Below are 26,623 nucleotides of genomic sequence, written 5' to 3' on the forward strand. Positions count from 1 at the left end.
TGCTGGGCAAGCATTTTACGCGTTATCCTTGTCCAAAAGAGTCTGCAATTCATGGCCTTTAACTTTTCTGGGTCTATTTTCGCGCTTCTTGTCCCTCAAGTCAGAATTGCTTCCGTTAGTGTTCTGTCGCCATAAGCTTCTACAAGCTCTTTTATCGGATTCGGCAGGCGATTTATTCAAATTAACGCAAAAAAGTGGAGCCTCCCAGAACAGTATGGCATGTTGATAACAGCTCCATTAGCACGATAAGCCCATCTTTAAGCAAACAGCGGATTTAAGGTAATACGGTATGGCGATCGCTCGGGGGAACCGTTGCATAGGTGGATAGGTTTCCGAAGATTCCGTCGCCTCGGTTCGTCGCGGAGGTGCGATTCATTTGGTTTGGAATTATTTTTCCATTTCCATTTCATACGTCGACCGGGACAGGTGTGGCGATCCGTTGGCAGTTGACTTAACCTCAAGGAACTTAAGAACACGGACACGCGATTTTACGTTTGACCGCCGCAGCGAACAGTTCGCATCTTTGTTCGCGTTTTAGTTTGGTGGTCGGGTTTAGTTCCCGTCCGGTGGGCATCGCAGGTGCAAGCATTCGGTTCTTTTTTGGAGAGTCTAGAGCTCGTGCTCATCCTGCTCCCATCACTTACACGCGATACTCGCACCGTCACGCTGTTTTTCGGCGGTTTACTGTACACGATCGCGACACTTATCGGACGCTTGACGTGGGGAGCGAAGCGAGGAAGTGACCAAAAAAAAAAACTTGGTTGTGCGTGTGCTGGCTAGCAAGCGGAGCGGATTTAAAGTGTTAAAGTTTAATCCAGCTAATTCCATCTCTCCGGATAGGTGCAGAGAGAAACCTTGGTCGCTGTTCAGTTGTTGTTGTTCTTTTTTTTTAAGTGCGTTCGTTTGCACCGTTCGGTTCGCGGGCAGTTCTTTTCGCATCAAGTTTCGCACACTTCACCGGAATAAAATCGAAACAAACGCCCCAACAGCAAAGCGGAATCCAAAAAGTGCAGTGCACGTTCCATCGGTTACGAAAAAAGAGTGTCTCGTGTGTTCCCAAAAAAGCGAAACACAAGAACGCCAACTAGCACAGAGAATAATAGCAGCCAGCCAGCGGTAGAACGCGACGGAGGTTGCGTTTAATCAGCTGCATATCGGTGTGTTTTGTGTGGAGTTTGGGCCGCTCAGGTGTGCGAGTGCGTGCGTGTGTTCGGTGCACACAGAGAAAACGCAGAAAACCCCAAGTTTTCAGTACAACAAATCGGTGTTCCAGGAATTTTAGTAACTATCAAAGTAGAGCATCATGCGACAGATCGGAATGGAGGTAAGATGATTGAGGCACCTGTCCGGGGGACACGAGAGGGATCAGCTTGTCTTATCGGGTGTTTATCTGTCAGCGGTGCTTAGCTTAAGATGGGGATAAGGTTATCAAATCGTCAGGCCGCTGTTATACAAGACTGTAAAGAGACTTCCTGAAACGAGAGACCATAGTTTCAAGTTGACCTTCATCTTATTCTGGTTGTTTTTCAAAATAACACATAAATTAGTCTAAAGTTTAGCATTTCAAATGTGTGTAGAAATGAACCCGTAAAGAGTTTAATAACAAACCAACAGAATGAAGTTTATTAAAAAAGGCTGCTTCTCATCTGAAACAATCGGTAAATGAAACTAACCTGGCCTCATGAACCGCTCTTTCGATGCGTCAGCGTGTCAGGTGTGGATGCATTCGGACTTCCTGTTACAAAGCGAACGCTGAAGCGGCTCGATCAGGTCGGACCCTTCCCGGTGGCAGCCAACCGGAACGACCCCTGTTATATTTCGGCGGCGGCGGCCCTTTTTTCCTCCCCTTTTCCGAGCGAAGGGCTTTTGAACGCGTCACCTCAACTCTGTGTGCGCGCGTGTGTGTCTGTGTGTGTTTGTGGAGTAATTCGATCAACGCCGCAGCTCAATTTTCACATTCCAGTTCCCTCCAGTGTTTTTTTTTCGGACCGCGAACCATCTGGTACACCCCGTGCTGCCATGTGCGACATTGGCCATGCCGGTGGTCGAAAGTGACCACATCCAATCGGACCATATGTCGACCTTCTCCGCCCCCGGGGGGGCTTGGAGGCTTTCTTTTTCCCCGGACTGCCGGCCGCATGTTAGAACGAGGAAATGGGGGATCCACCGAAAGAACTATGTTTTTTGCTCATTAGCATCAATGAAGGGGCTGTTGAAGGGAGCCGTTAAATGAAGCTTACGGCTGTTAAAACGGATATGTGTCAGGGATGGTGCAGTTATGTTGCTTCTTTTTAAGATCTTAATTTTTTCGCTTAAATTTGTGATGCTCCTCGCAGAGTGTTGTTCTAATGTTGTCGGGAAGAGAAAAAAACCCAGATCTAAACCATCATCATCCTCAGTAGGTGGATTATGGCTTCAAGATACGTAATCACGTGCTTTAAAACACGGAAATCATTATCTACCAGCGACCAGGCGACCATAAACGACACTCGACCATATGTCGCTCATGATGAGCTGCTAATGCGGTGGCGGTGGCCATTTGGACCTGCCGTAATTGTCGCGATAACTTCTTATGAAACAGAGTCTTCCGCAATTTAATCCTTCGCATCTCTCTCTCTCCCTTTCCGGTTGCTACCACAAAAGACACATTGTAAGCGGTGACGGTGGTGGCCACACACACACACACACACATAAACCACAAAGCACTAGAAAAAAAAACTACCGTAAAGATGCTCAAACATTAGCACCACCAGCAGTTGCATTTGGCTGCATAAAACAGATCATCTCACACCTTGGCCCACCTTTCCGCGGTCATTACCTATGCTTTTGCGCCGCGTTGACGCCATTCCCTTTCGCTTTCCGGTTCGATCTTCGCGCATAAGTTAGGGGGGAAGACGACTACGGCGCCGGTACCGGAAGATGAGGGTGATGGGAAAGTTAGTTCCATTTCATTACACAAATTACACCCGATAAACCCTGAGGCGATCTACTGGGGGAAGCAAACATACCTCTAGCGATGAAGCACCACGCCAAAAAACAGTACATTAAACCCTTGCCTGCATGTGTGCACTTCCCTGATCTAACACCTAGTTTATGTTTATTCATTTGCGCTCGCCCCCGCCCACAATCGTCTCCCTTTTTTTCGCCAATCGTACAAGATCGCACATGATGATGATGATGATGATGATGATGGTGGTGATGATGGTGATGGTTATCGGCTCTCTCGCCCTCACTTCAATCACTTAACGGGTGCGGTGCGTGCTGACACGCACCCCACAGGCAAGGAAAAGTGATTTGAAAAGTGAAAAAGCGGCTCGCGAACCGGCGCACCGGGACCGGGAAAAGCATGGCCGCCAGAAACGCTTCCCTCGGAGAGGAGGAGAGTGGTATATAGACACTGCGCCCGGAGACGAGCCGTGAGAAATGTGGGTTCCACCACCTACACCCCCAGGGGGTGGAGTGCAAAAAAAATGGCGGAAAAGATCCGTAATCAAACGGTCCCGTTTTCCTTTCCCATATGGCTGCGTTGGGTGCATGCGTAACGAAAATTCCCACCATTGGGGTGGGGTCATTTATTAGCAGACGAAAATGATGTTATTATCCTATACCCTCGCCAAACCTCCCTTACCATGCGCTCGCCTGCACGATGATCGAAATATGAGTCTCCGATGTCGTGAGTGCATAATGCTGGCCGCACCCTCCACAGCCACCGAAACATAAACTGGTTTGAATGGGTTTGTGCCAAGCGCTGTTCATCCGGTTTCTGGCTGGCTTTCTTTCTTAACACAACGAGCGGCCCGGGGTTCGTTCCGTCCCGGCGTTTGTCTGCTTGCTTGCTTGCTTGCTTGCTTGTGTTGCATTGTGTGGTTCACAAAATGTGCAACATACGGAGCCAGACGGAGTTGACGGTGCCGGCGATTGAGGTGAGAACATTTGCGCTGACGTTGCGCGGCTCTGCATCAGCTCGGTGCGTCCTTCAGCCCGGACTTGATTGAGCCCCGGACCCGGACCGAGGTTTTTCTTTTCTGCTGTATTGCAAAACAGCGGCCACGACGGGAATGGACAAATTTGCAACCGCAGCAGTGATGTGAGCGGGGAGGGTTACTTGCTTGCCCGTTCGATGGTTTTGCTCGTTTGGTGTTAATTGGTGGACTGACGCAGCAACCAGCTGTGAGCTGTCGTTGGAAAACCGGGAGTGTAAATTGAATGTTACCGGTTTCTTTTTCGGTGTGAGAATAGTCTCTGCATGAGGACTGCACTCCTATTACCTAGTGCATTGGATTGTGTGAATTTTAACTGTTGGTTAGACAGATTTCTCTTCTCTTCTTATCTTCTCAAATAAACCACTTTGATGAATATGAATGTTATTTGAAGATCTTTTAGAGCTATTTTCATTATTTTATTCCAATTTTTCCAAAGTTCCTTCGAGAAATGACAGTGTCGTGATAATCAGCTAAGCTAGTTTTAGATACGTTTGTTTTGCCCATCATATTTATGGTTGTGATGATTTCTTATGGCTTTCAATTTTCTTCTAATGTTTGATGCGATTGAGATGCACCATCCATCCACCATCAACATTAGCGATTGAACATAATTTTTCTCATGACGAGAAACATTGCTTACGGCTTACACATAACAATTACCAATGGTGAATAAAAGAAAGCATGTAGCGTATGTACCAATCTGTTGAACATGTTTGCGACAAATAAAAGTACTGTTCAAAACTATGGTGAACAAATGACAAACGGGTTTTTTTTTAAAAATGATTTGATCATTTTGAATTTTTTGATCAGCCAAAAAAAAAAACGGGATTTTTTGATCAGCCAAAAAAAAAACTGAAAAGTTTAGTAAATGGAAAATCAGTTAGTACATAATATTACGTTATTCTATACTATAAGAGCGAACAAACCGCCAAATCTGCAGATTCACTCTACAGCAGTCTATTTTAGGCAGTTGTTTCGTGAAAAGAGCTCCAAGTGCTTACCGAATGCTTTAAGTTGGAGCAGAACATAACGGAACGTTGACCTCTTCCGGTGGGAGATGTTAATTGTTGACTCAAGCAAGGCAAGGCATGTCGCACCGCGGGAATTCCTTTCGAACACGAGAGTCCGAGTAAATGTTTGCCGATGTCATTGACAACCATTGATTCGTGTGGCGTCCGCGATAACTGAAGAGCAAATCCGGAATATAATGCCTTTCGGAGATTACCCACACCGAATACACTTTTAATCATCAACATGTTGCCCGATGTTGCGGACCAATTGCTGCGGTGAATGGTAACGCATAAAACAATATTAAGTCCTGAAGCGCAGCGAAAAAAAAAAACAAAACATGTCACTTGCCCGCGGAGGAGACCATCAACGGAGCCTTGCAAGTGGAAATTTCATGGCCCTCTTCGTCCCCGATCGGCTACAACAGCTAATGGTTCATTACGTCCCGCACGTTCGATGGGCCGAGCGCTTGTATCAGGACTTTTTGCTGGGGGTTTTTTTTCCCTTCAACACTCCGTTTCGTTGCGAATCGGGCACTTCATAAGCACTTCACTTTCTCCTCCGATATCGTCGAACTCCTCTCCAAACACGTGTTCTTTGTGGAGGAGCGTTTTTTTTCTTTCTTTTTTCGTCTTCTCGCATCCCACTGCCCGGGCTCTTTAATGTGCGTTTATGTGCCCGATGTGCCCATTTCATCATTGTGCTTGTTGGTTGGCTCGTTGCTCGTTGTTGTTGTTGTACCTGCCAAATGCTCAATAGACTTTGGCGGTGGCGAGGGGCGTTCGAGGTCCCCCTCCCCCCGGGGGGGTTTGGAACCGGTGCGCCGGTGGTGGAAGTGTTTAACGCCATTTCTCATGTTAAGTTATGTTTGGATTTGATCCGGTGCAAGCGGAACAGGGCCGGCGGATGTGTCGTTGAACGTTGCGCCTGAGGTTTGTGGCGTTTCTGTTTTCTTCCTCCCTTTTGTATATCTTTCTCTCTTTCTCCGTGCTCGAAGCGAATTGACGGAATGCAAATATGTGTATTCATACATTGATGTTGCAAGGGTTTGAAAAACGGCCAAGCAGATCTGCACCATGATTGCAGCCGCGCCATAAACGTGTTTCTTGTTCTCTGGATCACTTTCTCTTGGAGCTCCGTTTTTTTTCTTTAGGTTTTCGGGAGTCTTAAGTGCGTTTCCCCCCTCGACGCTCCTCGACGATGGCGGAGGAAGGCATAAATATGGGCCCGTTTTGCCTTTCCCTTTTCGCTCCGCTTCCGATGATCGGTGCACCGGTGATGGAAGGTCACTTCAACATTCGGCATCGTGGCAAGGTCAAACACGGGTGGCTCGTGTCATATTTTGTGTTTATGCGATTCTCGAATCTTTGTCTCTTGGAGCACTTTCTCGGGGTAATTCGACCGAAATCATATTTTTTGTTGTCCTATGCATCGTTCCTATCCTATTACGTACTAGATAGACTACGATAATCGATCTGGAGTGGAGAAAAATTATACCACGTGTCTTGTATGACCACGAGAGCCACTTTCAGTGAAGAAGACTGTCAAAAAGAGGTTGAAATAAAGTTGCCATCGTGACCGAGCTTGGTTAAGACGAGAGAGAAACTTCCTTTTAAATCCAAGATACTCTTATCCAACTCGGTTGAAAGATTCGCTGTAAAGATGCGCGCGTATATGACAACAAAAGATTTTTAACTGTGAAAGTTGCAGTGCCAACGTTTACAGTCCTGCAGAATCCTGTTTTGATTTTCTTTTTTTTTTAATATTAAGTCAGTTGAGCCTTAAATTTGAAATATAAAATGTTTCTGCACCCAATTCCAACACTATAACAAGCCGATTAATGCCCAAAATGGCACATCGAGTGTTTTTCGAGCATTCCAGCGCGTGTACATATAAGAGCGATAAGCGAAGCGACGCTCGTTCCAGTCACATTTCATCACAATCACGTTCCCGGCATGATAAGCGAAAACGGAAAACATTTTTTTAAGGATTCCCCGCCACCCCGCCTCCTCGCCACCTGAATTGGACCATAATTTATGGTTCGATTGGAAGGATGTGGTCACTACTGTCGGGGGATCGTTTCTCGGTTGCTATCGCTACCATCCGAACGCTCCCTTCCGAGAGGCAATTAAGGCGTTGTGTAACACTGGAAGAATTGAGAAACAGGCCCACAGGATGATGATGATAACAAAAAAACCGCTTCTTTGCTAAAATATGGTCACGCAACGTGACCGAAATCGGCATCGGGACCGATCGATCCCGACGTCGACACACAATTTGTCGTCCCCGTGTCCACGGGCCGAAACGAAACGAAACCATCGCCAAACGGTTCGAGGGGGGACCAAAAACCGGTTCGATTCACCTTCACTGCCAAAAGGGATGCCATTCCCGGTGCACGCAATCTCTGGTGGGACGGGCGCGTTGAAAAGTAAAAGTCGCTCGTCCGGATGCGAACCGCCAGTCGGCCGATCGGTCGAATGTAGATCGGTTAGTGGCCTGATGATGCTGATGATGTATGGCGATCGGAAGATCAAAACTTTTTAGCGGCTTCCCTGCTGCCCTCGGCGGTCGGTCTCTGCCGGTCCGCGTAAATAATGGTCCCCTTTGGTTTTGGTTCATTTTCCACTCGTGCACTCGTGCGAGCGAGAGGGGTGGCCACACATGTCGTGCCGTGGCCACGGACCCCACGGGGAAACCGAATTATTCAACCAATCGATCGATCGATTGGACCGTGGGGAGATCGTGGTAAATAGAAATGGTCGCGCGTGGCCGGGAAAGTCGGGAAAAAGGTCACATTCGTGGCACGCGGAGCCACGGACCTTTCTTTCGGACGTCTTTCGCATGATCGTCAGCTTGATTTGATGCGGTTTATGAGCGGTGTTGTTAGCGTATGAGAGTGTACTAAGGGTTGTAAGTAAGCTCTTGTGTTTGTGGCGAGATGTAGCATACGTTATTGGATGAAAATGGATGTGCCAAGACAAGAACAATTTGTTTAGACAAGAAGGCATTAAACAAGCAAAGTAAAATATATGTTGTTAATGTTTTAAGAAAGACTTTTTTGAATTAAAGGAATCGATTGGCATTTTGGGCAGCAAAGAAATGGCTGCTGGTTTGGAATTGTTGATAATCTGAATAAAAAATGCAGGTCTAGTATTTCAGACCCAGAAAAGATTATTTTTACTTGGCGAGGTCACAGAATCGTATAAGCGGACAATTTTCAGAGAGAATGCAATGTTCTAAGCTTTCTCTAAACTATTTGAAGTAAGTAAAGCAGGACAGCATTTCAAACCATTGAAAACACTAAAAAATCAGGATTTTGCTGCCACCTTCACTGTATTTATCAAATCGATGGGAAACTTAAAAGAAGTGTTGAAACGAAGAAATAAATGCTTGTCATTTCAAGATGCATCGTTTCTTCATCTAAACATATAATGTAGAATTAAGTGTATAGTTTAGTATACCTGAAAGAGGTAAAAGTTGCCAAAAGTACACGCAATTACTTCTTTTGCCAAGAAACTAGAACTAACTGTGTGCGCCCGGTAAATCCACGTGACCCACCCAAAACGTCCATTTAGTTCCGAAGTCAGTGATTCACACCAATTTGTCCTCCCGAGAGAATCCATCGGAAATTGTGTTTTTTGCGATAAAACGCGACTACGCGGTGGGGGTGGTCATGTTTTATGGTCCCGCCGCATACCTCGTGACACTCCGGTCCGGTCCAGTCGCGGAACACAACGACAGCGGCCGCTATCTGCCTCCTCGAGCTTCAATCGATTGGGTTATCAATTATCGTACAAGTCAGGCTGGAGGTGACCACCATCAAGCATCACCTACCTACCACGAAACCGGCCATCATTCCCACTTTCCATCAATAATTGTTCACCATGTACCGTTTGACGGGTCGGATGGTTTGAAATGAAAAATGTGTTTTCCAACTTTTGTTGTTTTTTTCATGCGCGAATCTGCCATTGGTGCTATCGAAAATGGTCATTACATCGGATCGGAATGTCTGGAGGTTGCCTTCAAGAGCTGCTTTGCTCGCGCGAGAAAGCGATCGAGTATTATGTGTAAAGAAATTGGTTTTATGCTTAAAACCAATTTGGGGAAAATTATGTTCAAATATTTATATGTTTGTCGCGGAAATAAAAGCACCTTGAATCTCCTCACCTGGCACTGACCAGCGGTGCGCTCTCGGTGGAAGGTTCCAGTGGCGTTTTGCCGGTTGACGCACACCTCTGGCGCTTATCTTATCTCATTGAACCTCGCGCGCACACATACACACAGACACACACACACACATCGCGGTGAAGTGTTTTTCCTCTTTCTTCTCCCTTTGCCGAACCACGAAACAGAAAATTGTTTCATTAACACTTGACTCTAATAGCGTGGTTGGTTCCGATAAGACCGGCAACCAGCAAACCAGTAAACAACGTCCACGGTGCCGACGATGACGACGACAGTGGCTTTTGATGTCATTTGTGAGACAGAAGTTGATGCTTTTTCGCCAAAGTACACCCGAAATGTATCGGGTTTGCAAGACATGCCGATTGCACCTATCGTCCCTGACTAGCATTTCAACAAAAAGGTGGTTCCAGGGTGTGCAAATCCCTTTCCGGGATGATTCAGACCGGCTGGGAGGAGGCACACATTTCGGGGGCCACTCCCGTGGTCCGATGATTCAACCACGTTCCGCCGGTTGCCTCCCTGGAGGCGCGAAACAAAAATGATGCCACATTGCACTTGGATAATGATAAGGCAAAGGGGTACAGTTTCCTTTCCGGTGCGCTACCGCATTCCGAGTTGCCATTGTTTTTTTTCCTCTACCTTTTCACGCGAAACACCAAATCTCCACTTCTGTTGGAGCAGCTGGACAGTGCGTGGTTGCGAACTAAAGAGCACAAAATGCATGCTGCATACACTGATACGATGCTGATTTCAGGGAGTATGACAGTCCGTTTTTTCTGAAATAAATCACGTCCCAAAGCGTGATGGACAGGAGGCTGTTTGTTGGTGCGTTCGCGGTATCGTGGCCGTGGGAAAGGGTTCCTGCTGATGATGATGCGTTTTGGGTGGCTTCAAGTGCGCGCGCGATTAGCCATTTCTCTCTCTCGCTCCCTTTCCTGTTGCTCGTTTGTCTTTGATAACAGAACGCTCCGTAGAAACCGCGGTTGGAGTGCTGTCAATGCATAAGTCATGTCCCATTGTCGATGAGTGGTCCAGAGTCCGGTTGAAGTGGTAGCCCGGGCGTTGGGCCATGATTGTGCCATTCTAGAGCAGCCATACTGTGATAAACGGAATGTTTATACGTTTTTCTAGAGAACATTTTGTAATGCGTTTGGAAGGAGAATGACGACGACCAGCACGCGAGACGAGCCCGAGCTTATTATGTTAACTAATTCTAATCTGATGGTGAGACTCATTCACCGAAGGACCAGTAGCCGCCTCGAGTGCCGTTATCAGATCAGAATGAACCCATCATTACATTGTGATTGTTGGGTGGAAAAATACTGCTTGTTGCTTGATGAAGCCGTTTCCGTTCCGTGGGTAACGAACGTTCCGTGCCAGAACTCTAGGGGCTCCACTGTGGGAGTGTAACTGTTCCCCTGGCACATAGCGATGGAGAATGGAATGGAGTAACCCCCGCTAATGCAATTGGCTGGTTATCGCACATAATCACGACTTCACCGCGTGGCCTACTCTGTGTGGCCAAATTTTATCCCAAAAATCAGAGAGTCGCCCGTGACGCTAGCGTGGGAATGCGCAGCAGTAAGCCATGAGAATCATCCCAGCTCGGCTGGGCAACAATTTGGAAGCCAATGGGGAGTAGTATGGGTTCCATTTGAGGGGGTAGAATGTGTGTAGCCGCGGCCACTCGTGCTGTTATGTTAATTAAGCCGTAGAATGAAGCCTGACTGAATGGTTTGGTACGTGCGTGGTTGTCGTGGTCTTTCGCTGCAAGCCTTCGTCTGAATCGTCCGCGTGCGACAACGTGCGATCACCACAATACAACATGGCGTCATAGCCTACTGTCACGCAGCATAACTGTGACTGCGTGACCAGCAAATGGGTTCATTTCTTCCGCACGATTCTCGACTGCTCTATAGTTCTTCCCGTAATTGCGTGCTTTCGAGTGCGAGATGTTTCTGTTTTTTTTTCTTCTAAACTCAAGTGACTTCGAGTATGCTTACTCATAAGATCGCGACCGCGCTTCGCTATCACCGTTTCAGGTGCCATCGTGTTCGATAACATTTATTGCTATTGACAAACATCCACAACACCGTCCGGCGGCCGTTTGGTGGTTGCGCAACGCTCTCTCGTGGAGACGTCTACATTCCGTGGAGCAAAACCAAACCAAAATCATCCGAAAAATTGGTCACACCTGGTTCGCATCGGTCACGGGAACCGGGCGGAGGGGCATTGACCGGCTGATGATGCGCGTGTCCACCGCATCTCGCATCCCGGACTCATCAAGTCCGCTTGTCCGCTCTCAAGCCCTTTCGCTGTGCGTTCCGGCTCTATCGCGACACAATCAACCGCATCTTCCACCAGTCCACGTGTGTATGTGTGTCTCTGTGGTTGGTGTGAGGAATGTGGCGTTATTAATTGAGATGAGTGTGTGTGTGTGTGTGTCGAAACGGGCGAAGGCGCAGATGCAAAAGCGAAAGTGACACCCGGGACACCCCCGGGAGGAGAATCAAACAATCGCTTCCGATATAACAACATGCCAGGGGTGTTGCTGCTGCTGCTCCAGGAACCGCTCCAGTTCCGCCACCGTGGTGGTACCGTGGAATCTGTAATCGATGGCGCACGTTAGGTTAGGGTGGCCCTGGCGCCGCCGGAAGGGTGTGATGTGTGAGTCACGAAACGTCACACGAAAGTGTGAAGCGTTACCGCTCGCGATGGCCGCCCACCGCGTTACACAACAGCATCAAGCTTTATGAGAGAAGAAAATTTTATGAGTAAACCCGTCGGAGGGGATGCTTATCATGCATCATGCACCCCCTTGATGCCGGCTTTCATCTTGGAACGAATCATGTTTCGGTGCATCTTTGATGGGAATCGATTTAATTAATTGCGTGTTGCGTCACCGTTTTGATTGAATTTTCCTCGAAACAACACACCAGCCCCACAGCACACACACACATACACACACACACACGCGCGAGCGCGCGTAACGAAAGGGTAATAGGATGAAAAGTGAATTTTACAATCCATTTTGCTGCGGTTAGTTTATCAGTTAATGGCTCATGGTTGCTGATGGCGGATGGCGGGTGCTGCGCCGATCTGTTGTCTGTTATGTTCCGTGAGCCGCATAAGCTTTCGGATGTGCGAGGCTGGGCTGGGAGTGTATCAAGGTGTTACAACAATTTCCTAAGCCTACATTTGATTGACTGGTCGTGAGAGAAATGAGTATGAGTTTTGAAAAGTGAAAATTGACATTTACCAATCAGCGTTGTTTTTTTTAATTATTTACCTTTCTTCGATTGCTTTGATCCACTGCAAACAGTCCTTCAAGCTGTGAGGCGTTCCAGATTGCCTTTTGCGATGCCACGAACTCGACCTCGACCGCGAAACGCGATGCCATTCGGTTGCGATTATCGCACATCTTCACCGGGACACCAAATGGCTGTTGGTTGACATTGGCCTGTGTGCAATCTCATTTGCATACTGGTGCGACTGTTTGCAATTCACCGAAAAAACAAAACTCATTCATTACCTCACGGCTCACTGGTAAACAACACTCGGCATCATGATGCACCGCCTGATCTCACCGGCAAAGACCTTGTGCTACGTTTTGCAAAGTGCACGTGCAGAACGTGCCCGGCAGAGATTGTGGCAACATAAAAAGAAGAAAAAAAAAACAGCGGGTGGTGTTCCAGTACAGGCCATCAAATGGCCCCATCATTGTGACTGGCATCATCATTGCGATGCGGAAGAGGTGCTTTCTCATTTTTATTGCCGCCCAATATCTTGTGTTTTGGTTGTTTTGCTGAAAGGTTTTGTTTTCCGGAGCGCATTCCATCCTCCCCCTCCACGAGAGGGTTGACTGGCCATTTGGGGTGGTGTAATAAACATCACTTTTCGTTTTTTCCGTGGTTTTCATTTGTTTTGATTTATCGTAATCCTGTAAACGTGGTTCAAGCTCGGAATCGCTTCACCTAATTATGGCGCCAAGCCTCATTTTCCTTGTAGTTTGTATCAAAATCAAGCGAACAAGTGAACGTCGCCAGTGCCAGTGCCACGGCACACGAATTGAAAACTGTTGAAAGGATTGATTTATGTGACACAAAATGGCAAAACGGGCGAATTGAGTAAAGTGTCCGCGTTCACCTCATTTTCGCCTTTTTGGAATGGCACGGTCATGGATTTATGCCGAGTTAGCCTCCTCCCCAGAAAAAAAAAAAACTGTAAACAATCTGTTTTGCTTCAACCCCTCCGGCACCCCGGGCGGCGTAATGATTGTTTGAAAAACATAATTCCATTTTTAGCCCCCTTTGCAGCGGCTCAATTTGAAATCTCCCTTAAACAAAAAGAAACGAACCTTATCCCTCTAGTCAAACTTGTGCCCTTTGGTGTGCGTGGCTGGCGCGAAGAGGTTTGGCTGAAGAGCGGCCACGAGGGCTCCGAAAAACGACAACATTGCCCCGTAACGCACCGTAACGTTCGCGGTCCAAATTTTGGAGCCGGCTTCTTTTTTTTGGGGGGGAGGTTGTTTTGTTTTTTTGTGTGTGTGTCGGTGCGCTGCCGATGTCGTCGTCATTATCCGTTCCCGATTGTGTCACGATTCCACGGGTTTATTTGTCCGCGGCTCAAGACAAAAGCAACAAAACCATTGAAATTGGTGCGGAATGGAATTTGTGCTGAAATGTGTGTGTGTGCGTTGGAATGGCCACATCGTACCGCGAGTACATTTCACGCCTTGCGGTCGATGGTTGAAGCAAACAACAAACACACACACACAAACAGACATATATTCACGCAATAATCTGGTCACCTAAATACTGGTGCAGAGGGTGGAGATTAAAAAATGGCTGGCCATACAAACAATGAGCGTTTAATTGGAGGGTGGTTGTTTGTTTGGGGCTCGTGCTTCAGATCCGTGGAAAACGACGACGAGTGCGCAAGATTACTTGCCTTGGTGATGCGGTCACGATCGCGTTACTAGAGTTTTCCACAAAAATGCTTCCAAGTTATGCGTTTATGCATCTCTATCAGCGGTTAAGATTAAAAGCCTTGTTTTCCCTTTGGTTAGTGGAAGAGGATGTTATCTCACGATCGCATGCTAACACATTCTTATGCTGTCTGGCTAGTACTGTGTGCAATTTGGATTCAGATTGTAATTCAGATATTATTTAGGGGTTAATTTACAATTACCTAACTAGTAAATTGCATTGTGAAGCCCTTTTTGGTGGCATTGTTTATTCAACCGCGTTATGATGCAAATTGCGCAAAGTTCGACTCTAAAATCAAGAGGCATCCAAAGCATAAGATTTAACATTATTTAAGTAAGATAGCAGCATAACTTTATGAGGTTTACTTTGAGAGGGGGTAGTGTAATTTTGAGTCATTGAATGGCGCATTTTTGTTATTTTTGATGATGAATCGATCTGACAATTTTGTTGGAGAATATCATATTTACCCAAAAACATCCGAAGAAGTGTCACTGGAAAAGGTATGTTCGAAAAGTTGATCTTCTTTTCTACAAATAATCCTTTAGAGGTTTGGTTTTTTTTTAAATTAATTTTTGGAGCGTTTTCATCTAAATAAAAGAAGATAAAAAATGATCATGAACATGATCATGTTTGAAATGAACGAAATATTATCAACAGAAAAAAAATTTAGTAATCGTAAAACTTCTGGGAAGTAACAGGCTAATGATGAGTTGAAAATGTTGTTCGAAACAGTGCATACAATATTCTAAAAAGTTTAATTCTCACGAACACGAACAATTCCTTCAAAAACAAATATTAATTCCCCGCTTAGTGGCAGGAAAGCTGACTCCCAATGACATATGTAAAATGTTTCGCATAAGATCATGCAGATGCACACGCATATGCTACGATGCTATAAATAGAAAACCGCCTGCTACCGGCCAGCGCCTAAACCATAATAATAATGCATGCACACCCAAATAACGCGCCCAGTAATTGCAGTACCGGCGCCATAGCAATTGAGCACACATACGATTCGACACGTGCCCGAATCTAAATCGACAAATTACGTCGATTGTCGGAGTCGTCCTCTCTCTCTCTGCCTTTCTCGTGCCGCACTCACAAGGAATTCCAAGGCAGAAGAAAAAAAACATGAAAACAAGTAATCTTCAATCTCCCCGTCGTCCTCACGACGATTGGGAATGCCACTGACTGGCATCATCACCGTCGTCGTCTCCACCACTTGCTGGTACACGGCGATGTGGTTACCTCCGCCCATCGGCCGTTCGATCGGCCTCGCGGCAGCATCGCTTTTGGTGGCCGACAACTCATTTTCGTTACCGCGGGAGATGCTTCTCACGATGCTTTCGAGTCGCATCGGGCGCCCCTTGCTCGTTTTCTGACCTGCTCCCATCAATAGACGCATATGTGAGAACCCTGGGTGTGTGTGTGTGTTGGCCACAGCCACAACAATTAACCTCGATAGAACCACGATCCGAATTTTACCTTCCCGTTCCTCGTCGTCTTCCGTTGAATGTATTTGAAGGTGGCTTTTTTGCAACCAATGTTGAGCAGCTGATCATGCTGATGAGATGAAGATGTACTTTCGAAAGTGCTGCACACGAGTAAAAGTCAGCCACACACACACGCGTGCGCTCAACAACCTCTTTTACGTCGATTTTATTTTTCGGAGTGGGGGATTTGGAAGCGAGATTTCGTTTTCTTTCTTTTTTATGCTTGTTCGCGCTTGCTCATCTTCATCTACTTACCGGTTATGCATTTGCGGTTTGGTTAATGCCACAATTTGGGTTTTACGATGAATTTCCCTAACAGGCTGGGGGCTGGTTGGTTGGGCCCCCCTTTCCCCTTTCCGCCGGGGGTTTAAACGATTCATTCATCAATTTGAGCACCTTTTGTGCGATCCGTTCATACACGTTTCTCTCTTTCTCTCGCTCCCAAACAATTTCAAACCTCCGCCGAATGCGTCGTAAAAGAGTACTCGCGAGGCTCTTAGATCGCTTTTCCCCGGCCAAAAACTAATAGGCTCGCAGCGATGTATGGCGGTGCAGCGATGCTACTCATCTCATCATCCTCGAGCCGGAAGCTCGCTCTCATAATGTGGCCCCTTCCCCGAACCGTAAATCATCGGCAGTGCCAAGCCAGTGCTAGTACCTGTGCCAGTGGTCAACCAGCCGAGACGCCGCCGCCTGTCCCTCCAGCTCGAGAACGTGACATTAAAATGGAGGAATCGTTGTTTTGCTGGGTTGGATGGTTTTCGCTTGTTGGGGCTTTCCGTTTTCGTTTCCCGTTTTGTCTTTTACTCGAAACTAAGCTGAGAAATGTTTGCTTCCGGTGCGAGGAATGCCAGAATTTGAGGCGTTAATCGACGTCCCTCGTGCCTGGTGCACCAGCCCGGCTTAATCTGGCAAACAATTTGGCAAAAAGTAGCGCTCCGGTCCGGTCTTTAAGCATCGTTCATGTTGCTGTTGTTGTTGTTGTGTTCCACCTCAACGCCACCGAAAGACGCCAAAGAACCGTTGGTCTGCCTTTGGCTTGTGTTGCGTTGGCCGTCCGCAACACACGAGACCTCTTCGCTCCAGTGGAGTCGTCTCGTGCCATCCAAGAAGGCAGGTGCGAGCTCGATCCGCCGTTAGAGGAAGCTTCTGGGCATTTTTCTCTTTTACTTTGGCCATTTGTACGGTCAGAGAAAAAATGGAAATCGAACAGAGAGACAATGAGAGAGAGAGAGACGAGGAAGAACTTTTTCGTGTCGTGCGTTGTCCAACGGAGAGACTTCAATGCCGCAGGTTACTTTCGGCATTCCATGCGTTCGGTTGGTGTTTGGTTTGGAAAATTCGAAATCTCTACTTTTGGACCGCCCTCCCGGATGCTTCTCGTTATTAACGATCGTCGCCTGCAGAGCCTTTGGCGCAAGATTTTGATCGTTCGATCTTTCGAATGTTTCGAACATCGTTGTTTATGATTGAGGTTATGAGCTTCGAACGATGAGCTACAGCTGGTGTCGGTCACTGGAGCAATCTCTCAAGAGCATCCGAAGTGACCGAAGCCGCTTCCCACGACCTTTAGTCGATGCCGCTGATCGTAAACCGAAGCAGCAGCGGAATGCTAATCGTAAAATGAATGTTCAAGGTTGGGTTGGTTGATTCGTTGACCATCCATCTTCATCTTTTGCAGCTAATTAAATCGTTGCCAGCCGTCGTTGTCGTTGTCGTTGTCCTCCTCACCAGTGGTCCCAATTAGTGTTAACTGATGACCCATCCCATCTCGTTGGCCATCGTTTGATCCGGCGCACCGAGCGGTCCTCACAACTCCCCCGGTGTAACCTTCCCCGGTGTGCAATTATCATGTTTGCAGAAAACTTTGTCACCGCGACCGCGTTTGCTGGTGAAATCCGCCACCGAGGAGCACCATGGAACGGGTGGGGGGAGATCCGTGGGCCATTCGCTTGGCCTTGACAAACGTGCGCAGTGGCCATCGTCGGCGTCGGCGTCGTCGTCGTCGTCGTCGTGGTTGACCGAGAGAAATGTGTTGCGGCGGGCTTCATTTCACTTTTCATTTCTAAAACAAAAACCTGTCCCCAACCGGGAGGGGGCTCTGGGACCTAGTGTGTGTCGCGGGTCTGCTTCACTCTCTCGTTCGGTCAATAATTGAAGCTCAACTACAGCATCCCCGCGTTGGCGTTGTCGCTGCTATCCTCCCGTCGCTGGAGTCTCTTTCACTCTCGCGCAAGACCTTCTCTAACGTCTGTGTGCGTGTGTATGCTTGCCGGTGAAGGTTTCCGATCCAGGAAAGGGCAACAATTAAAGCACCGGTACACAAACACACCGGAGGTCCACTTGCTCCAGATCTTCATCTCGGTGTTGCAGCAGTGCATCTCGAAGTTTGCCGCCCATTACGGACTCCATGTTGGCCCGGAGACAAGATCAGATCACTAATAATGGCCGGCGATAACCCGGGGGCCGCGTACGCGAGGGTTAGGCGAACTTGAAAGTGAAAAGTTTCCGGTTTTTCTGGCTTCTGGCCACGGAAGCCAGGGAGGCCTGGAGCGCCGCCGCTGCTGCTGATGTTGCGGCTGCTGCTGTTGGCAGCAAACTCTCTCGTTCGCCAACCTGCTATGTGTTTGGCCTAGATTTGTGGCAACTGCTGAGGCTGCTGTTGCTCCAGGACGGCACGAGCCGGAGTTCCACAAAGCTGGAGGATTGGTGGCTGGCTTGGCTGGCTCAACTCCGGGGCCGGCCCCGGGTATTCAGTGTCCACTTTTGGAATGGAACACCGTATCGTGTTACAATGTAAGCAGACTACAGACCGGATAGAATAGTGTTGGTGAGGTTAATCGTCGTGATTGACGTGGCAACGAAGCGCTGGATTGGGCTTGAATGAAAGTTATGATGATGATGATGGTCAGTCGCTATCAGGGGTAATGTTTTTTTTAGTTCATCGTATTAGTATTGAGTTGCTATCACAATGAGAATCTCTTTACGGTAATCACACGGTATAGTTCGCAGTTCGGACTTTTCACGAATTTTCAATGGGAAGGGAAGACGTTCAAAACGTCAGAAAATACTCGTCACCCCTTCGGCCCAGGGGCGACAGTTTTGAGTTGCGCCTGTTTTTTTTTGTTCAGCTCCACATGACCGGAAAGTAAAATTATGCACGACCTGTCTGTGCGCGTGTGTGTGTAGGGTCTGTGTGTGATTGTTGTGGATGATTCGATATGAATCACCGCTTGAGTGTGGCGGACCCCATTTCGCTGCAATTGAGTTTACGAGTTGCAGGCATGCGGAACAACACGTCACGCCACGGACAGGCCGATGGTGATGTTGGTCATCTCTCTCCTTTGCTCCCGTTGTAGGGCTTCATATATGTACTTTACACGACATGTGAGCGAGATTGATTAATAAAAAGATCCCTTTCTTTTTTGGGGGGACGTTCGAGACTACGAACCAACCAAAAACACTCACACATTTCCCCGTTTATCTCGTCTTCTCAACCCATGGGCAATAAATGGAGAAATTGGAGGTACTTTCCAAAGCTGGAACTGTGTTTAAAGCGCCCCCATAGACAGCTCCATTTCTGGTAAATGGCTAGCGTAAGAAGCATGGTTCCAGCTGGATGAAATCCCCTGACCGCGAGGTGAATCCCTCTTCGTCCATAGTTGGTCTCGCTTGAACCACGCTTGAGTCTTACAGACGGAATCGTTGTTGGTCCAAATTCAAACGCTCAATGGCCGCACTGGATTGCACCATTCGCACAAACAACGTCATTCCAAGCGGTGCATTATTGCTGACAAGGGTCCGAACTCAATTCCCCCTCCCCCCACCCATCTTCACACGTTGCTCTTTTGATGACTTGTTTGAAATACTTCAAAAGCACTGCATCGGGTGCGCGTACACACGCGCTTTTATCGCACACTATCGGCCAATTCAATGCATTGTTCGACTCAAAGGAAGGTCTGTCTAATAAACGGTCTCCCGGTTCGTACGTGGTTCGCGTGATAAGATAAGAGGCACTTGATGATGGCATTTCATTCGTTCGTCCGTTTGGTGCTCGTATGGGGTCCGGTTTCAGGTTTTCGCTTTCCCACCGGCAGCAGCCGGTCTCGTCAGCGACTGTCCGAACCCCCCGCTGAAGGTCAGCACGCGGTGCGATAGAAATCATCTTCCGAGGTTCCGGACTCGCCAACAGACAAAGAACTAGGGAGAGAGAGAATGAGAGAGAAATTTAGCGAGCCCTAATTACCACGATCGCACCGTGACCTCTCACGCTGATACTGTGCCTGTATGTATGTATGTGTGTGTGTGTGTGTGTGTGTGTGTGTGTCTCTGTTGGTGTGCTGCTGCTGAGATGCTTAAAAGGGGCTTAAATATATCAGATGAAATATAATAAAGGGGGTTCGTCGCTTGTCAGCTAAGAAGAAGGTTGGAGTCTTTTGTTTTGCGGCGTATCTCGCGGAGCCCGTCTCCCCTCCTATTTTTTCTCATGTAACCCAGATCGGTCGCTAATCACTATTCGCTTTCTATTAAGCATCATTATCGATCTAATCGTTGCGTCTTCGTCCTCAGGAAGAGCATTAAAACTGTATGTGTAATTTCGGAACCGAGCGGAACATGGAATTTTCGTCGGAATTCCGTTCTTATGCAACGATCGGAACAATCCGAATGCGATGCGATACGGTGTTGACACGATCTATTTAGCACGTTTAGCGGTTGCCATGGTGATCGAGAACGCGTTAGTCGTGACGTGTGTAGTGAGTGTTTTACGGGTCGTCGCGCGCTCATCGTTGCAGCCTCGTTGCAGCTCGTCGGATGTATGTAGCTCATTCCTCGCTGTCAACACGCGTGTCGATCCATCTCTAGTGGTCATGGTTGGCTAGGCATTCGTTAACCTCTCACCTCTCTTGCCTGGTACGTCAATGCTCGCAGCAGGCCTTGGATACGTCGTCGTTGTTTGCCATCTTCGTTGATTTCTTCTTTTTATCCGCGCCTCGTCGCCTTTCGTGGCTGTCGATAAACCTTCCCCTTGGTCTAGGCCATGCTCGGTTAATCATAAATCCCCGAATGGCCCTCCCCGGTGTAGTAGTGGCTCCATAAGGAGGCGCTAGCGTGATCTGATTTCCTTCCGGACTGTGTTGAATTTTCCTTTTATTTCGAAGACTACCCCCCTCGCGTCCCCGACTCGATCCTCTGCCGATTTTACTGAACGCCGGAATGCCGGAACAGGTTCACGGTGCGGTACGGATGCTACGCGATACGCCCCCGAAGGTATCTGGGTCAACCGGCCACCGATCCGTGGCCGTGGTCGCCGCCACCGCCGGTCGGAAAAGAAGAAAAACCCCGCACCCCCTCCCCGGGGGTTCCTCAAACAACGTGTTACTGCAACACCTCCCCGCCTCCGTGATCTTCGGTGAAAATCGGAGACCCCGGTATGATTTGAATTAAATTGCAAATTACGCTGCGCGAAATCGCGTGACTGTAGAGTCCGCCGGCCGCGGGCGGGGCCGCAAGCTGGGTCAGGCGCTGGACAAATTGAATGCCGCAGTTCCCGGGGGTGATTCGCGCACATGCGCCATTAGCCGTGACCTCTTCGTTCGGTGCCAGGTAGTAGGATCGCTCCAACACGGTCCGCAGCCTCCGTGCTTTCGATACTTTCTTCGTGGCGCTCGCGCGCACCCGTGTGTGTGTCTAGGTTTGGGGCCGGACTTTTGACGCTTTACAATGCGCCGCGCCGCACCGGAGGTGTCTTGCCGTCGAGGAAATGAAGGTAATTTGTAAGGGGTGGAAAATGTGGACCAACGACGTGCAGCCAGCGTGGAGGGCGTTCCATGCTCCGTTGGACGCTGGATGCTGGTTCAAAGGTGATTTAGAAGAGAGAAAGAGAGAGAGAAAGAGGAAAAAAGGCGTATTTGCAATGGTAAAAAACAAACATTTCACTTCGTTTGGAGGCTGCATAGTTCTTTCACTACTACCAATAATAATAATAATAATAATAATAATAATAATAACAATCCCTATTTTAATGGAAATCTTGTCAAATTATGTGCTCCACGGAATACGGGCACGCGGACCTTCACGCGTAAGCTCTCGCTCGCTCTCACCCGGTGGTCAATTGCTATTTATTACTTTTCTTATCTGACAACCCGTGTTCGAAGAAGAGAGGGTGGGGGTTTGCCAGCGCAACGTGCTGTTGTTTTTTGCAATGTTTGTATGTGTGGTTTTTTGTGTTTATCAAGATCAATCCCATTTGCACCGGCCTGCAGCTGGATTGCACCAGCAGCTTGGGCATAAATTGAATTGAAATGAAATCAATTTGTTTTTTTTTATTTCTTGTTCGTCTTTTATCGACAATCCCCCCCCCCCCATTGCCTGCCTGATTGATGATTAATAGCCGCTTCAACTTGCATTCATTTTGTCCGACCGGATATTTTGCAGCATTTTGTGCCAAATGGTCAAAGCACCGTTACCGCGCTTGCATAATGTGTGCTGCACTCCTCTCTGTGACTCATTTTCCACGTTTGACGGCATTGCTGCTTCCTGCGTGAAAGTGTAATTTGGCGCTGGACAATTGAAACCCCAGCTCCCAGATTGTCACCGGGACACGGACGGACGGATGGACGGATGGCCGAAGCTAATCTAGTGGAAAAGTGGGAAACGCACTTCGGTCGTTTCCTCATTGTGTGGGTCCGGGAGGCATCCAGATGGATTGAACTGGCCGGTCGGCCCAAATGAAGCCATTATTTCGTGCCAATTGTCACGGAAGTTAGACGAGCCTCATCGGATACGTATCAGCTTGCGCTGATGCTTTCCACCGTCGCCCGTCGTTCGCTTTGTGGCTCCCGCGTACCGCTCGACGCTCCTTCGTACGCTTCACTTCCTGGTGCGCCAAGTGCAATGATGCGTAAATGATCGTCATCCAACGGTCGGCCCGAGTAATCTGATCGGTTCGGTGAGTGAAGGCTGGCCACTGCACAACCGGCACCCCGGCGGGTGGCCATTTCCTGCCACTCGACCCTTTTTGGCATCGACAAAGAATGTAGCAAGTAATAGCTGGTAGTCCATTCGTTTTGCGCAAAAGTGCGGATGCAGGGCATTAGGTGGTTGGAGAATGGAGCAGAATTGGGAATAAAATCTAAATGGAGTCCAGGCTAGTTACCGTTAGTGAGCAGTGAGAATAGCTGCTGGAAAAAGGTGGGCGAAAGGGAGCCAATATCGATCGGTTACAGAACGTCCTTTGGTGCTTTACGATTGCAAATGATAGGCAAAAAGAGAGGAATAATGTTGCGGCTATGCAGAGTAGCTTTATTGCCAATTCATTGCTGGTTGCTTTGTACATTCATTGGTGTTCGTCGAATGCGAATTAGAATTTGCAAATGTACTGTGTGTACTGTAGTGAAGAACGTAGTTCCGGCAATAAAAGCTACAGGCTGGAAGAAGTCGATTATTACATAGTTTTTTGTATTGCTTATCGACGTATCGAAACCATTCAAATATAATTTTTGATCTGAATGTTATAATAAACTACAACTTTTCAAGAATGTTTGGTCGCAAATCGAGGAATGTTTGCTAAAAAAGTACGGCCATGGCATGGCGGCCAATTTTGAGGTGGAATACCTTAAAAACTGCACTTTTGCGGTGTCGAGCCTCGTGCTGAATGATCCTAGATATCCAAATCTACTTTCTTTTGTTAAATGATAAGATTATTCAGGTAGGAATTTAAAGTTTTTTTTTATATTCCCCTTTTCCGCGTTTTGGCAACATTTTGAAGGTTCCGAAGTGATGGTTTTTTACGATTTTGTCATAAAAACTGTTTTACAAAATTATTTACAAAAGGTGTTGTTAAAAAAAGCTCGACGGGGCCACCTACTGCAATACTATCGACATCCATACTAATAGTCGACACTGCTTACTGCTCGCAATCGCATTCCGTGTGTCAAAAATAAGAAGATCATGCCCCGGGCAATGCACCTCAGATCTCGACGCATTGCTCCGGAATTCCGAAGCTTCATCTCTATTTTGTGCCTTCGAAACCTACTTTCGGTAATGATCAATGGGCCGATCCGTTCCGGGATTGCTCCACATCCCGGATCATATCTAATGATCCGAGGTAGAAAATTAGCATACGAACCATGCGTATGCCCCCGTGACGCATCTTCCGAACACACCCACCCTCCAACGTACCGGCGGTATGCAGATGAACCGCGTGATTAGAGCGAACTGTAATGGAGTCTGTAAGGGGGTGCTGAATAATTGCTAATCATCTTGGTCTCTCGTTAACCCTCGAGACTGGATGTAGGTTAGTGGGTGCATGATCTTCAAAGATGCGCCGCGATCACCCGTACGAAATGATTGATCTGGATACTTGTAATGCTCTCTTATAGCGGAGATGTTAATAAGTCTACTTTTTGCTTTTGAATTCCAATTTTGCAGGTTGAAGATCCCCTCAAGCGGATACAGGAGGAGATCAACGAGGTGGCGCGACGTGAGCAGGAACTGCGCGAAGGACACAGCCGCGGATCGAACGGTGGCGATCTGAACGATGATAGCCTTTCGTCGACCTCGGGCAATTCGGATGATTCCGGTCTGTCCCTATCGCCGACTCCGGTCCATTCACCGTCGGTGTCGAACCTGAAGGATAAGCTGGAGCTCAATGAAGCGGCTCAGCTCGCTGCGAAGGAGAACGAAGCGCAAACGAGGCATCAGATGACGAATGGCAGTGGTGGTGGTGGTGGCGGTGGCGGTCGGCAGTACATTCTGCCGCAGGCGAAAGCACTGACCCGTGCCCGGTCGACACCGCAGCTTTTCCATACCAACGTATCGTCGACGCCACCGCGACGCTTCAATCCGAATCCGAATCAGCGCGGTATTATGCAGAAGTTCATTGCCGCCCGTGGCCGCATCAACAAGCTGGCCGCCAATGGACAGACGGGAGCGAACGTCGCCGCCGCGGCACCGCTTTCGGCGATGGCCAGCACTAGAGCCGATCCGATTGTGGTAAGATAGGATTGAGGAGAACCGGCGAATTATTGTGCGAACGTTTGCCGCGGGAACGTTCCCGCGATGATTAGCAGAGCAGGCTCGAGAACGCGGTTTTGTTGCTAATTGATTTGGTAAAACTATAGAGATAGAGGAGGGAAATTGCGAATTCAAATCCGGTTTGCATGATGGAACATGGATTTCGAACATAATTTGTAGCGTTGTTAATTGAAATTAGACAAAAACCAGGCCATCGAGGTACGGACAGATTACACTGAGGTCTGTTTGTGCATACAAGAGCTGGCCTAAAATGTTTCAAAGATTGAAGTAATTGGAATACGACTTTAGCAACAATTTTACCGCATGATTTATTTTATTTAAGAACCGTATTTAAAATTTTATCCTTTCTCGATACGTCTCACTAGCCTTCTCTGGATCTGAACCGATCGCCGATGATGATACTACCGACCGCCATCTCGACGCCACCTTCGATTGAGCGAGATTCCAACGGCAAGCCGATCCGGCGTGGATACGTGCCGGTGGAGGAGAAGATTCAGCGCGAGCTGCGCGATCTCAAGAACCGCGAGTGTGAGCTGAAGCGTATTCGGAAGCTGAACCGTAACGCCTCTCAATCGGATTTGCTCGATATGAACTACGACACGTAAGTTGGCCGCTCAGAAATCGATCGGCATGAAATGCTCGCGAAAATGTCGATTCATTTGGCAACTTCTTTTTCGTTTTCAGTTTCGAATCGTGCGAAGAGCTCTCGGATGAGGATAACACGGACGAACCGATCTATCCGCTGGCGAGAAAGCTACGATCGACCAAATCGATCAGTGAACTCTGTGACGTGCTGACCAACTCTAGTCTCTCGCCAAGGTAAAGCTCGTCGATTCTTTAAAGTTTTCTTTCTAAGCATCCAATATTTATGCCATCGTTTTGTTCCTTCTGCAGAGAAACTCCTTCACCACTGTTCGAGAGCCGCTCGCGGACTGGCAACGGATGTGGCGGAGGAATGCGGCCAGCGATGTCCTTGGCTCAGCTGTGCGATCTCGATCCAGAGGAGGCACCTTCGTCACACAAGCTGATCGCACAGTGGGAAAGCTTGATCCAGCAGAAGCAACAACGATAAAGCGATGCTCAGGCTGGAGTTGATGCTGGATGAATTCGCGAAACACATCCTGGTCCGCCACACCTGACTCTGACTGCCGGGATCGTAGCTGTGTACTGAAGACATTAAACACGCACACTAGAAAACGGTGAACGGTAATCGATTGTGATTTTGCATTACCGTCACTTACCTTCTTGGCAACTACATTGCTTTTATTTTATTATGCTTTGTTTTTCCGTTCTACTTTTGCTTTACATTTAAAATGAATCGTTTCTTTTCTTACTGAACGAATTATTATTTCTTTTCTCATATCGCCAAGAAACGATACTGTTGGAATGGATGTTTGGAGTTGTTGATGTGAACGTTCATAATATTATCAGAAGGTTGCCGGAAATGCATCGTTACTTATGCTCCCTTCCAACATCTGCGCAGTAGTACTTAAGGGCTAATAAGCGGCGTGTGCTGATGCGATTCCTATCAAATTGCTAGCCGTTTCAACCTGCCAGATAAAAGCGTTTAGTGCAGGCTCAAACCGATCGGATGGATAGTTGATTAATTGCTTGTATTATATACACCGCTAGATCGTAGAAAAAGCGTGAAAAGAACGCAATAAACCGCGTGCAGCAACACAGACTATGGCGCGCTAATGACGGGCGAAGCTAGTTCATAAGATCTTTTACGCAAAAAACAATACGATAGACATATCATTAGTTGCGTTTGGAGCATGCTGAAAGAGATAGTGGTGGAGAGGTACGCAGGATATGTACCGAACATAATATGCTTAATGTGTTTATATTTATACATTTATTTTTTCATATACACGCACGTGCTGTTTGATATTGGCGTGTCCAACTGTATGGATGAGAATAAAGTGAGTTA

At 47.7% G+C, this 26,623-nt stretch overlaps 1 protein-coding gene across 1 annotated transcript; it reads left to right on the forward strand.

Annotated features, from left to right (window-relative positions):
* The first annotated feature begins 418 nt into the window (after window positions 1-418).
* On the forward strand, window positions 419-26,623 carry LOC125954075 (uncharacterized). The gene is made up of 5 exons (XM_049684070.1): window positions 419-1,324; window positions 24,088-24,651; window positions 25,059-25,294; window positions 25,378-25,512; window positions 25,588-26,623. Exons 1-5 carry the CDS (start codon window positions 1,304-1,306, stop codon window positions 25,763-25,765), a joined length of 1,134 nt encoding a protein of 377 aa, XP_049540027.1. The 5' UTR covers window positions 419-1,303; the 3' UTR covers window positions 25,766-26,623.

The sequence above is a fragment of the Anopheles darlingi genome, chromosome 3, assembly GCF_943734745.1.
Source record: "Anopheles darlingi chromosome 3, idAnoDarlMG_H_01, whole genome shotgun sequence".
Classification (NCBI taxonomy): Eukaryota; Metazoa; Arthropoda; class Insecta; order Diptera; family Culicidae; genus Anopheles; species Anopheles darlingi.

Coding starts and splice junctions, on each gene's coding strand:
- LOC125954075 (XM_049684070.1), top strand. CDS start 1,304: ATGCGACAGATCGGAATGGAG. Junction 25,295..25,377: donor CTCGATATGAACTACGACAC/GTAAGTTGGCCG, acceptor TTTCGTTTTCAG/TTTCGAATCGTGCGAAGAGC. Junction 25,513..25,587: donor AACTCTAGTCTCTCGCCAAG/GTAAAGCTCGTC, acceptor TTCCTTCTGCAG/AGAAACTCCTTCACCACTGT.